This window comes from Malaclemys terrapin, chromosome 5, assembly GCF_027887155.1.
Source record: "Malaclemys terrapin pileata isolate rMalTer1 chromosome 5, rMalTer1.hap1, whole genome shotgun sequence".
Taxonomy (NCBI): domain Eukaryota; kingdom Metazoa; phylum Chordata; order Testudines; family Emydidae; genus Malaclemys; species Malaclemys terrapin.
In genome coordinates this window covers 15,809,921-15,822,333 of record NC_071509.1, presented here as the reverse complement: position 1 = coordinate 15,822,333, position 12,413 = coordinate 15,809,921, and the positions used below count along the sequence as shown (strand labels likewise).

Genomic DNA, 12,413 nt, shown 5'->3' with positions numbered 1-12,413 from the left:
TCAGACAAGCGTACCAGAAAACCAAAGAAGCAAATGGAAGGTCCAGAGGAGAGCCGCAAACATGCCGCTTCTACGCTGAGCTGCATGCAATTTTAGGGGGGGCGGAGGAGACCGTGGGAACTATGGGATAGCTATGGATAGCTACCCACAGTGGAACGCTCTGGAAATCGACGCTAGCCCCGGTATATGGACGCACACCGTCAAATTAATGTGCTTAGTGTGGCCGCATACATTCGACTTTATACAATCTGTTTCCAAAATTTGAATTATATAAATTCGGATTAATCCCCTAGTGTAGACATACCCTAATAGTCCATCCTTTGAATACAAAAAATAGGGATTTAGCCACATCATGCCATTGCCAAGTTATATAGCAAAATGCTTGAAATCTGTTCTGAAATGAATCTCAATATGTTAACATTACAAGAATGTTGTAAGCATCCTCAATCGTCCTTATGCAGGAACTTTAGAGGTAAGGTTACACTTAAAAGAAATCTCAACATTTTAAGGGATGCAAAGGCACAGTTAAGGCACCCAGACAACCTTAACTTTTTGCTGTAGTGGCACTAGCCTCCAATCTTTCCTTGTTCTTATCTTACATAAGGTCTGAACAGTCTTGTAATTTTTTTATCCTTAAGTATTTTGTCTGAGAATTTTTGCTTTATAGCCATATATGTCAAATGAAAATATCTCTGATGCCCAGTTGAAAAGAGCTATTTTTTTGAATTACTGTAAATGCTGGTTGCCAGAAAAGGATTCTGAGAGGGCTACTGAGTAGAGAAATGAGGCATGGAGGGGAAATAGAAATCACTATGAATGGGCATCATTTTGAAAATGAAGGCAGCATATATATGTGCTGCACTATATTCAAACTACATGAATGATGCATACACCCATACCATTATGCATTAAGTCACTATGCATGAAGCGTAGTCTCACATTTGAGCAATATTTATCAAAATAGTTTACATGTTTTACCTTAATGTTTTATAGAATCTATAATTTATTGTTAAAGTGCATTAATAAATAGCACATGTATTATTCTATTATTAATACCTGTCCATGCACTTAGCCTGAGACAGTGACTGGTCCAACAAGACTGTCATTGATAAGCCCACCTCATGATGGACGTATGGGTAAGATTTTTTGTTTTTTAAGTACCTGACTAGACATAATGTATTATATATCTATAATGCTTAGTTTAAAGCATATGTGTAAAGTTAAATACATGCTTGAGTGATTTGTTGAATAGGAATGGATTGCTGATTTGAGCCCTCTGACCTGTAAGGAAGGTATTGTGGAGATATCAGTCCAGTAAGAAGGAGCTAGTTAAGAAGCAGAAATGAAGTGGTCTGCTCAGTACTTATCTTTTCTGGCCAGTGGGTGACCTCCCTTAAACTAAGTAATGTTTGCTAAACAACCATTGTTAATAGTTGCAGAAAAATTAAACTAATGTAATGCTCAGAAACAGAAGTGATTTACTTGTGGTGCATGCACAGCCTTTTACTTGATTAGTTCACTGTCTTATTAGTTACTACAGATTAACATTGTCTTAGTACAGATATTTGATGTGAAAAGGAAAAAATGAAGCTTGGTAATGAAAGTAAGAAAGTCCAAATTGGAAGCTTCATAAGAGTTGATTTCTCCTAGCACAAAGGTAGGGTGAGAATGGGGAATGGCTCTGGTGGCTTTAAGTCACCTTTGCACCTTCCCAATACTGGGTTGTTCTGGGGTTGGGCATTGGAGAGGTCCCTGAGGTAAACTGGACAACCCTGGAGGCATGTCCATGTTATGGAAACCTTCCTGGGGTGTACTATGTTTCCCAGATCTTCTGCAGTGCTATGTACTGTAGACCCATCTCCAGCATGCCCATCTCACCTCCAGTCTTATCCCCAGCATGCTTCCTTATACCACAGCTTGTGGGGGAGTCCTCAGGAGGCAGCCGTAGGGCTGGGTTCTGCAGTTCCTGCACCAGGGTAATCCTCCACCAGCTGGATATAGATTTTTTAGGGGCCCTTTTCGCTCCTCTAGCCATTTTACATGATGTAAAAAAGCTGGAGCAAAGGCGAAGACTCCCAGAGCTACAATGGCATTCCTCATATGTTTAAAGTTCTGCACATGCTTAAGTGTTTCACAGGATCAGGGCTAGATTGTTCAGCACCTTGCCGGATTGAGTCCTTAGTTTGTGTGCAGTACACACGATTTTGTAATTGTAATACACATTCTTTTATTTCTACTTATCAGTAATCATTAATGATTTTATCATCTATTTCATATTTTATTTAAATGTTCAGATCCTCTGAAGCTACATTTTTCCTTTCAAGATGTTTGTATGTCTAGAGCTTTGGATAAGCATTTTGTCATGATGTTTAAATATAAATAAATGCATGAAATGAATTAAATAATAAAACTGAGCATAAATGTAAATCAGAGTCAGTGCTAGGCATGAGCACACTAAGCAATTGCTTAGGGCCCTGAGCAGCTCAAGGGGAGCCCTATTCGCTTTTTATTATTTGTTTTTTTGGGGGGCGGGGGGGGAGGATTCCTGTTTAGAGCCCCTAATGGGCTAGCACTGCCTCTAATATCAATACAATTAAATGCTTTGCACTTTTCAGTATTCAGCCCAAAGAAAACAAAGGTTTGCAGTTGACAAAGTTCAGTGAATCAAAGCAAGCTGGTACAATAGGCATAGTGCTTACAAAATTGACTATTAATACAGAAAGCAATTTATTGGTAAACTAAAGAAAGCTTCTTAAGAAAGGATGGGTGAAAGAGAGAAACAATAATTGGAGAATTGAAGCAGTTCGGTGGATGCTATTTTAATATTTTAATTAACAACAACAGGAAAAAGACTAACAAAAGAGTTGGGCCAATTTTTTCAGCCAAAACCTCTTTTTACCACAATATTTAGATTTGGGTTGATCAACGTTTCACAAATGGATGTAGAATTTGTCAGATTATTTCAGCTGAAAAAAAACCTTAAACTTTTTTTTATTTATTGAAAAACTCCAAAAAAAATTGTTTGGGGTCAACTGAAATAAAATTTTGTTTTAAATTTTTGGTATAGTTAGTGAAGTGAAAAATTAGCTATTCACACAGTTCTACACAATTTTAAGACTATGTTACTCCCTCATACATATACTAGTTATGGTCACTTTCTGCAGCCACAACCTGCCTAGCTCCATCCTTCACTTTTTGTCATCAGAGCTCTCCACCTGGCATAAACCTGTGGTGAATTTGGCCCAAAGTATATAAACTAAGATTCTTACCTTTGTCTCCAAAAAGGATACCTTCAGTAAAACGTGTACTTAATTTTTAATATTGTTTTTAAATCAATTGTTCATTATAGGTAGTGTTTCTTATAAAGGTTGTCAATCATTGGGACTAACAGCAAGTCAAAATAGCATAGCAGGATCTCTAAGGTAACTAGATACAGCTCATGCTTTTCCAGATGTTACAGTTTTTGTAAAGAGAATGAAATTAAATCTTGCCTTTCCTCATAATAAATCTATGTAGTGTAAAGGCTGTATTGTGTATTTTGCCTTTCCAAAAAAGAAAAGACATTGTGCAAGCTAACTGTAATTTATACACGTTTTTATTCTTGTTGGAGGGCCTGATTTTGAAACTATGGGTTCCAAAATTTGCACAGGCGGTTAGAGCATATATAGCTCTTTGCACCTGCAGTCATGGCATTTGCACACAAAAATCTGTCTCTAATGTAAACAAAGTGGCCAAAAGCTTTGTTTTATGTCTCATTTGAAAGGCAACACTTCCACCAGCACAATATTGCATTCATTATACTTGGGATATGGCTTCTGTAATTACTCAGAGAGACCAGTGCTACCCACTGGATCACCTGAACCACTTCCTGCAGCACCTACATCTCACTTTGAAGTTTCTCATCCAAATATTGACAAGACTCATTTTTTTAACTTGCATGAACTGTGGAAATCACAGAACAATGTGATATGGTTCCAGACCATGCAAGTGCATTGCATTCACAGTTTTGAATCATAAGAACAGAAAAATGGCCATACTGGATTAGATCAATGGTCCATCTAGCCCAGTATCTTGTCTTCCCACAATGGCTGGTACCAGATGCTTCAGAGGGAATGAACGGAACAGGGCATTATCAAGTGATCTATTGCTTGTCATCCAGTCCAGCTTCTGGCAGTCAGAGGCTTGGAGGACACCCAGAGGATGACTATCTTGGCTAATAGCCATTGATGGACCTATCCTCCATGAACTTGTCTAATTCTTTTATGAACCCAGTTATACTTTTGGAGGTGTGTTGTGTGAAGAAGTACTTCCTTATGTTTGTTTTAAACCTGCTACCAATTAATTTCATATTATTATACATTTTCAGATTGATTTTAAAATACATAATACAAATATAAAAATGTCCTTTTTTCCTGTTTCATCACTTTCTCCCTTGTCTTGTCTTTCAGTTGTTTGAAAAAAAGTCACCTAACAGTCTAACATTCTGATAAATAATACACGTGTGGTGTGCAATAACTGATAATACATTTTTCCTTTCAAATATAAACTTTGAGAATTTCTTCAACAATTTTTGAAATCTATTGAAGTATAAAAATGCCTCAGATCTTTTCACTGCACTGATTGCATTAACAGGTCAACACCAGTAAGAATACCACATAACGGACATTCGTTTACTTCATCATCTGGCTCACAAAGTACTAGAATAGGCTTATGGGATACTTCTGGTTTCAGAACTCCTCAGTTGTATGCATGTACACCACCTTCCTCACAGACATCTGTAACAAGACATCCAATCACCATCTCCAGTCTTCTACAGAGGCAACATGTAGGCAAGTAAATTCTATGAATTATCAAAATGAAATTATTTGACTTGAAAAGTTTTCAAGGTACAATATAAATTATTGATTATGCAATGCACAAGTTATAATTTTGGAAAATTTGGGGTATAATATCAATATACCTTTTGTTTTAATTTGTATAATAATAATATAATAAAGATATAGAAAAGCTTAAATCTAATAATTTTAATATTTGCTTTTAAGCAAAGTCCCAGTTTTGAAAAATTCAATCTATATAATAATTTAGTAATCACTATTGTGATGGCAACTTTAATGTACTTCTTTTCCCCTTAGTTAATCCCTTGAAATCTGTAATTATTCCGAGGCAAAAAACTTGAATAAGAAGTTACTACCACTGATCTTTTTGGCAAATACCCTGAGAGGTTTTAAAAAATGTAATGTTATTTGAATGTAGGTCTACCTTAAGCCCCGTAGCTAGCCCATGTCAGCTGACTTGGGCTCGCAGGGTTTGGGCTGTGGGGTTATAAAATTGCAGTGTAGACATTTGGGTTTGGGCTGGAGTCCAGGCTCTGGAACTATTCCCACTCCCAGAGCTCAGCCTGCAGCCCAAATCCAAACACCTACACCTCAAGTTTATACCCCTGCAACCTGAACCCCATGAGCCAAGTCAGCCGCAGATGTTTAATTGCAGTGTAGGCATGCTCTGAAAGTCTTGAAATCAACAGTAGCGGTGGCCTTGCCTTCTTGAAGAAACTGTAGATGCAGATGATAAACATGCAAGAGCGAGTGGTTCTATTTGGCTGCAGTTTAGTTTTCATAAATAGCATGCACTTGGCATCTAGGTAGGGTGACCAGATGTCCTGTTTTTAAAGGGACAGTCCAATTTTTTGGGACTTTTTCTTATATAGGCACCTATTACCCCCCACCCCATCCCATTTTTTCACAGTTGCTATCCGGTCACCCTACCTCTAGGGGTTATTGGGGCTTCAGATGCTGGGCAACATGAGCCTGTTTATGGTCCTTCTGCAGCTGGCACCCAGATAGTAGCAGGGGGAAGCTGGTGTCAGCTCTGGCACCTCCATTCACCCCTCCCACCTCTTTCCCAACATCACCAGTGGTAACATCAAAACCTTCCCTCCTCCAAAGTTTCAGTGATGGTAAAGACTAGGGAAAGAAAACAGAGCAGATAAGGGGGTATCCTGGAAGTAGTTCTATAGGATCTGGGGAAAAGGAATGAACCAGGTGAACTGGAGATACAAATGTGGTAGAAGGAGTGTTCTGAAGAGATGAACTAGAGGCCCTGGAAGGACAAAGGTATTAAATGTGGGGCTGAATGGGAACCCTGAAGAGACAGGAGGGTTTCAGCTGTGAACCTTGAACAATGAATTTAGGAATGTCTGGCATATGTAGAGAGATTCTTTTAGTGCAGGAATGAACAGTAGTGGTGGGGATAAACTGAGGAAGCATCTGTAATGAAGGTGCTGTAGGTAGTAGTTGGAGGATGGATAGGATGTTGTTGGAGAGTGAGGGGCAGTTGAGAAGTCCTGAGGAGGAAGAGGAACTGTGTGGAAAAGAAACCAGTAGATCCTGAGAGTCAAGGAAGAAATGAACTGGTAGTGGTCTGGATAGAAGCTGGAGAGAACTAGTGGAGGAGCTGATGAATGAGAGCCCCTGGGACTGAGCAGGAAGACTAGAAGGAATTCAGAAAGGATGGGGTAGAAGAATGGACACTGTAACAGATCATTTGAGTAAAACAGGGAATTGAAGGAAAAGACAAAATTAGAGGAAAGGAAATGCTGTTTTTCAAAGAACAAAAAGAGAAAGAAGAAGCTCTGACATATATGAGGGATAGACTGAAACCAGAAAGAAAGAAATGGAAGAGAAGATGCAAGAAAAGACATAAATTTTACATTATCACATTTTATTTTTTATATTTATTGCATTTTAATTACATGTCCTGTATCTCAATAAGTTTGAGGGGAAGGAAACAGAGAGCAGTTATGTGTATTTAATGTATATTGATATTCCTGGCCATCTAATAGCAATTGTCTTGATTGCTACTTTCATTATATTATCACCTTCCCCAATCGCTAAGCATTTCCAACACTCAGCAGTGACTGCAGGAAGTGAGAGTCACTTTAGCATAAAAAGTACTGAATGCATCATAAAGATAGCTGGAGTACCTGCACAGAAGCTAGCCCACAAGCTTTGTACAGCCAAGGTAGGAGTTCCATGAGGACTTCAGTGTTAATTCTTCATGGATGAAAGTGCACATCTCCCATGAAAACTTTATGATTAGAGTTGTCAATTAATTGTAATTAACTCACGCAATTAACTCCAAAAAATTAACTTTGATTAAAACAATTTTTTGCGATTAATTGTGCTGTTAAACAATAGAATACCAATTGAAATTTATTAAATATTTTTGGATGTTTTTCTACATTTTCAATTACACTGATTTCTATTACAACACAGAATACAAAGTGTACAGTGCTCACTTTATATTATTTTGTATTACAAATATTTGCACTGTAAAAATGATAAACAAAAGAAATACTGTATTTTCTGGCATATAAGACTACTTTTTAACCCAGGAAAATCTTCTCAAAAGTCGGGGGTCGTCTTATACGCCGGGTGTCGTCTTATAGGGCGGGTGCTGAAACTTCCGAGCCGGACTGGAGAATCTGCGGTCGCCGCATATGGTGGGGGGAGCTCAAAAACGGCCACAGCCGCATCCCCACCCGATGACGAGGTGAGGGGGCGCCTCACCGGGAAGGTGTAAGTGAAGGGCGGAGCAAGCTGCAGGCGTCCGGGACGCCCGGGGTATGGAAAAAAGAGATAGAGCGGTGCTGTGCCCAGAAAAACACGCCTCTTTCACCCGTCTGGCCCGCCCTTGTATCCTATTACCGTACCTCCTTCTCTGCCTCTCAGATCTCGCTCCTGAGGACTGCAGTGAAGTGGCGCAGGCGCGCATGTGCGAGATCTGAGAGGCAGAGAAGGAGGTAATAGGATACAAGGGTGGGCCAGACGGGTGAAAGAGGCGTGTTTGCGCTATCGCTCTGATAGTCTTGGAGACAGGGAGGGCTGGGCAGGCAGGGAGAGCTGACCAATCCAAGCAGGCTTTGTATACAACAACCAGCCAATCGCCGGTAAGGTACATCGCTTGCCGTGATTGGCTGGTTGTTGTATACTGGGTACCACATACAGTACAGCACCAGTATCTGTACCTGTTCATACAGTATAGCACCAGTACATACAGTACAGTATACAAATGTCCAACAGTCAAAACCCCATCATGGCTCCACCAGCAAGAAGAAAGAAATATGAAGCCAGTTTCAAACTTAAAGTTGTAAACTTTGCCATGGAACATAATAACTGCGCTGCTGCAAGACAATATGGAGTAACAGAAAAGATGGTTCGGGACTGGAAAGCAAATGAAAAAGCATTAAAGAGTATGCCAAGGGGTAAGTGTGCATTAAGAAGAGGCACTCCACATTGGCCAGAACTCGAAAAACATGTAGCAGACATGGTGAATGAGCATCGCCAAAACGGTTATGTAGTGACACGAAATAAAATACATTTGTTTGCACTTCAGTGGGCCAAATCTAACCCAGATCACAGCAACAGATTTAAGGCCACTGTATCCTGGTGTACTAGATTCATGGGAAGGCATAATATGGTACTGAGGCAAAAGATGAAAATTGCCCCAAAATTACCTGCAGATCTTGATAGCAAAGTAAATAGTTTCCATCGATACGTAATACAACAGCGCACTAAACATGGCTATGCATTAAGTACTATTGGAAATATGGATGAAACTCCAATGAATTTTGATATGGTTGGAAATAAAACTGTCCATCAAAAAGGTGAAAAAACAATTTTAATTAAAACAACAGGACATGAGAAGTCCAGTTTTACAGTGGTACTAGGATGCACAGCTGATGGCGCCAAACTGAGACCAATGATTATTTTTAAAAGAAAAACAATGCCGAAATTCAAGTTCCCTGTTGGTTGTTTTGTACATGTGAATGAAAAAGGCTGGATGGATGAAGAAGGGGTAAAGCTATGGCTTGATAATGTATGGAGCAGGCGACCAGGTGGACTTATTCAAAAATGTAGTCTACTGGTGTGGGATATGTTCAGGGCTCATTTAACTCCCAGCACCAAGCAAATGCTTGCAAGACTAAACACAGATGCGGCAGTTATTCCTGCAGGATTGACATCGTTGGTACAGCCACTGGATGTGTGCCTAAACAAGCCATTTAAAGATTGCATTCAAGAACAGTGGAATGAATGGATGGTTAGCGGCGAAAAGTCATTCACAAAAGGAGGAAACATGCGTGCTCCACAGTTGGATGTTTTGTGCAAGTTTGTCATAAAAGCCTGGAATGATATTGATGCAGAAACAGTAATCAAGTCTTTCAAGAAGTGTGGCATATCAAATTCATTAGATGGTATGGAGGACGACTACTTGTGGCAAGATGAAGAGGAAGCCGAAGCTGAGACCACACCATCTGATACGGAATTCGATCCATACGATGACTGCCTTACAAATGTATCACAAGATGTCATTGATGTACTTATGATATCAGATGACGAACAGGAGGATTTTGAAGGCTTTTAAAGGGAAACTGTCACGCCAGCAAAACCTGTAAAAATACCGTAGCTTGCAGTTATGATGGGCGTTGCTAACTCGCCAGGGACTTGCCCGGCACTTGCTCTCTTTCTCTTGTTTGTTATCTTCCTCCTATCATCATCAGTTCCAGTTTGGTTGACAGCTTAGAAAACAAACAGCATGGCAGCTCCCATGGGTTTATTGTCTTATCCTTCCTTTCAGCTTTAGAGTGAATTAGGAAAAGTTTAATCCACTTGCACTGTTTTATGTTTACATGTTTGATGACAAACAGCCTTATGTTTATAAGTGACAGTTTTCCTGCTAAGTACCTGCATGTCATAAGCATTTGAATTAAAATTACCATATTGAAATAAAATCTGATGTTTTTTTTATTTTTATTTTTTGGTGTGCCTTGGAAGAGGGGTAGTCTTATATGGCAAGTATATCCCAAACTCTATATTTTAACTGGAAAAGTTGGGGGTCGTCTTATACGCCCAGTAGTCTTATACGCCGGAAAATACGGTAGTATTTTTCAATTCACCTCATACAAGTATTGTAGTGCAATCTCTTTATTGTGAAAGTGTAAATTACAAATGTAGGGTTTTTTTGGTTTCATAACTGCACTCAAAAACACCTGAAAGTTAGAGAAGGCGTTCGCATGACACTTTAGTAGGCGGCGTTGCAAGGTATTTACATGGCAGACATGCTAAACATTTGTATGCCCCTTCATGCTTCGGCCACCATTCCAGAGGTTATGCTTCCATGCTGATGATGCTCTTTAAAAAAATAACACGTTAATTAAATTTGTGACTGAATTCCTTGGGGGAGAATTGTATGTCTCCTGTTCTGTTTTACCCACATTCTGCCATATATTTCATGTTATAGCAATCTCGGATGATGACCCAGCACATGTTTGTTTTAAGAACACTTTCACAGCAGATTTGACAAAACGCAAAGAAGGTACCAATGTGAGATTTCTAAGAATAGATACAGCACTCGACCGAATGTTTAAGAATCTGAAGTGCCTTCAAAAATCTGAGAGGGACAAGGTGTGGAGAATGCTTTCAGATGTCGTTAAAGAGCAACACTCCGATGCGGAAACTACAGAACCCGAATTACCAAAAAAGAAAATCAACCTTCTGCTGGTGGCATCTGACTTAGATGATGAAAATGAACAGCTCTGCTTTGGATTGTTATCGAGCAGAACCTGTCATCAGCATGGACACACATATTCTGGAATGGTGGTTGAAGCATGCAGGGACATATGAATCTTTACCACATCTGGCACATAAATATCTTGCGATGCCAGCTACAACAGTGCCATGCAAACACCTGTTCTCACTTTCAGGTGACATTGTAAACAAGAAGTGGGCAGCATTTTCTCCTGCAAATTGTAACTAAACTTGTTTGTCTGAGCAATTGGCTGAACTAGGATTGAGTGGACTTGTAGGTTCTAAAGTTTTACATTGTTTTGTTTTTGAATGCAGTTATTTTTTGTACATAATTCTACATTTGTAACTTCAACTTTCATTATAAAGAGATTGCACTACAGTACTTGTATTTGGTGAATTGAAATATACTTTTTTTTACAGTGCAAATATTTGTAATAAAAATAAATATAAAGTGAACACTGTACACTTTGTATTCTGTGTTGTAATTGAGAGTCCTGTGGCACCTTTAAGACTAACAGATGTATTGGAGCATAAGCTTTCGTGGGTGAATGCCCACTTCATCAGATGCGTGCATCCGATGAAGTGGGCATTCACCCACGAAAGCTTATGCTCCAATACATCTGTTAGTCTTAAAGGTGCCACAGGACTCTCTGTTGCTTTTTACAGATCCAGACTAACACGGCTACCCCTCTGATACTTGTGTTGTAATTGAAATCAATACATTTGAAAATGTAGAAAACATCCAAAAATATTTAAATAAATGGTATTCTATTATTGTTTAACAGTGTGATTAATCGTGATTAATTTTTTTAATCGCATGATTAATCACAATTAATTTTTTTAATCGCTCGACAGCCCTATTTATGATATATCCAAAAATTGCAATTCTGATGTAAAATTGCAAGCTTCCTTCCCAAAGCTAGTAAGAAGCACCATTCTGTCCCAAGACCAACAGACAGAAAAATTTGGAGTTTGTAGGCCAAGCAGTTTTGGAAATATGACAAGCCAAAAAGAAAGAAAGAGAAATTAAGTTGACCTTAAGTTTTGAACCCCCATATCTTCCAAAAGTATTATGCAATTTGCCCCAGAAATGTCTTCCGTGGACTATGATCTGGTTCGTGAAATGACATACGCATTTGATGGATTCAGGAAAAATGGGTGATAGAGGATTGGGTAGAAAACTGGACTTGTAATAATGGAAAGATATCTTGAGCTTCAACCATAGGAACAAGGGTCTGATCTCAGTTTCTGGTGTAAATCCAGTAATTTAAATGTAGTGTAATAGGGTTTCTCTGAATTTACACCAGTATAACTGAGATGAGAGTCTTACCCTAGTGTCTTTTAAACAATTAGAATCCTAATTCTAAGTATGGGGCTCAATCCTATTCACAAGTACACTGACTCATTTTCATGTTCCCTGTAAAATCACTTACCATATTTGCACTTGCATACATAGAAACAGCTTTGTCAAAACTCACAGCAACATGTGGTCCTTTATGGTTGTTTTTTTTATTAATATTTATAATGATTTTTCATTTTTCATTTTTTATTCTTTTATTCTTATTTTTCTTAACAAAATAGATTTCTAAAAGCACTTAAACAAGTGAATGCAATGATTCTTTAACTTTATGTAAAAATATTTATACCTTTTTATTTTTAAATCTTCCTTATTATAGGATCTACTAATCTTGGAGGACGTTCAATAGAAAGATAAGCAAATGTCTGCAATCTGTATTGTTCAATAAGCATCTGGAGAAACCCTCCACTAGTTTGTGTACATCGGAGAGTACATGTAATTTCTATAAAATGTAATATTGGAATAAAACA

At 38.6% G+C, this 12,413-nt stretch overlaps 1 protein-coding gene across 1 annotated transcript in view; it reads left to right on the top strand.

Moving 5' to 3' along the window:
- Positions 1 to 12,300, top strand: part of RNF212 (ring finger protein 212) — a 33,964-nt gene extending 21,664 nt beyond the window's left edge. Inside the window, exons 9-12 of the mRNA XM_054029147.1 lie at positions 1,073 to 1,136; positions 3,350 to 3,422; positions 4,633 to 4,829; positions 12,263 to 12,300. Coding sequence (XP_053885122.1) covers positions 1,073 to 1,136; positions 3,350 to 3,422; positions 4,633 to 4,829; positions 12,263 to 12,300 — 372 coding nt within the window. The remainder of the gene's footprint in view (positions 1 to 1,072; positions 1,137 to 3,349; positions 3,423 to 4,632; positions 4,830 to 12,262) is intronic.
- Positions 12,301 to 12,413: the final 113 nt, after the last annotated feature.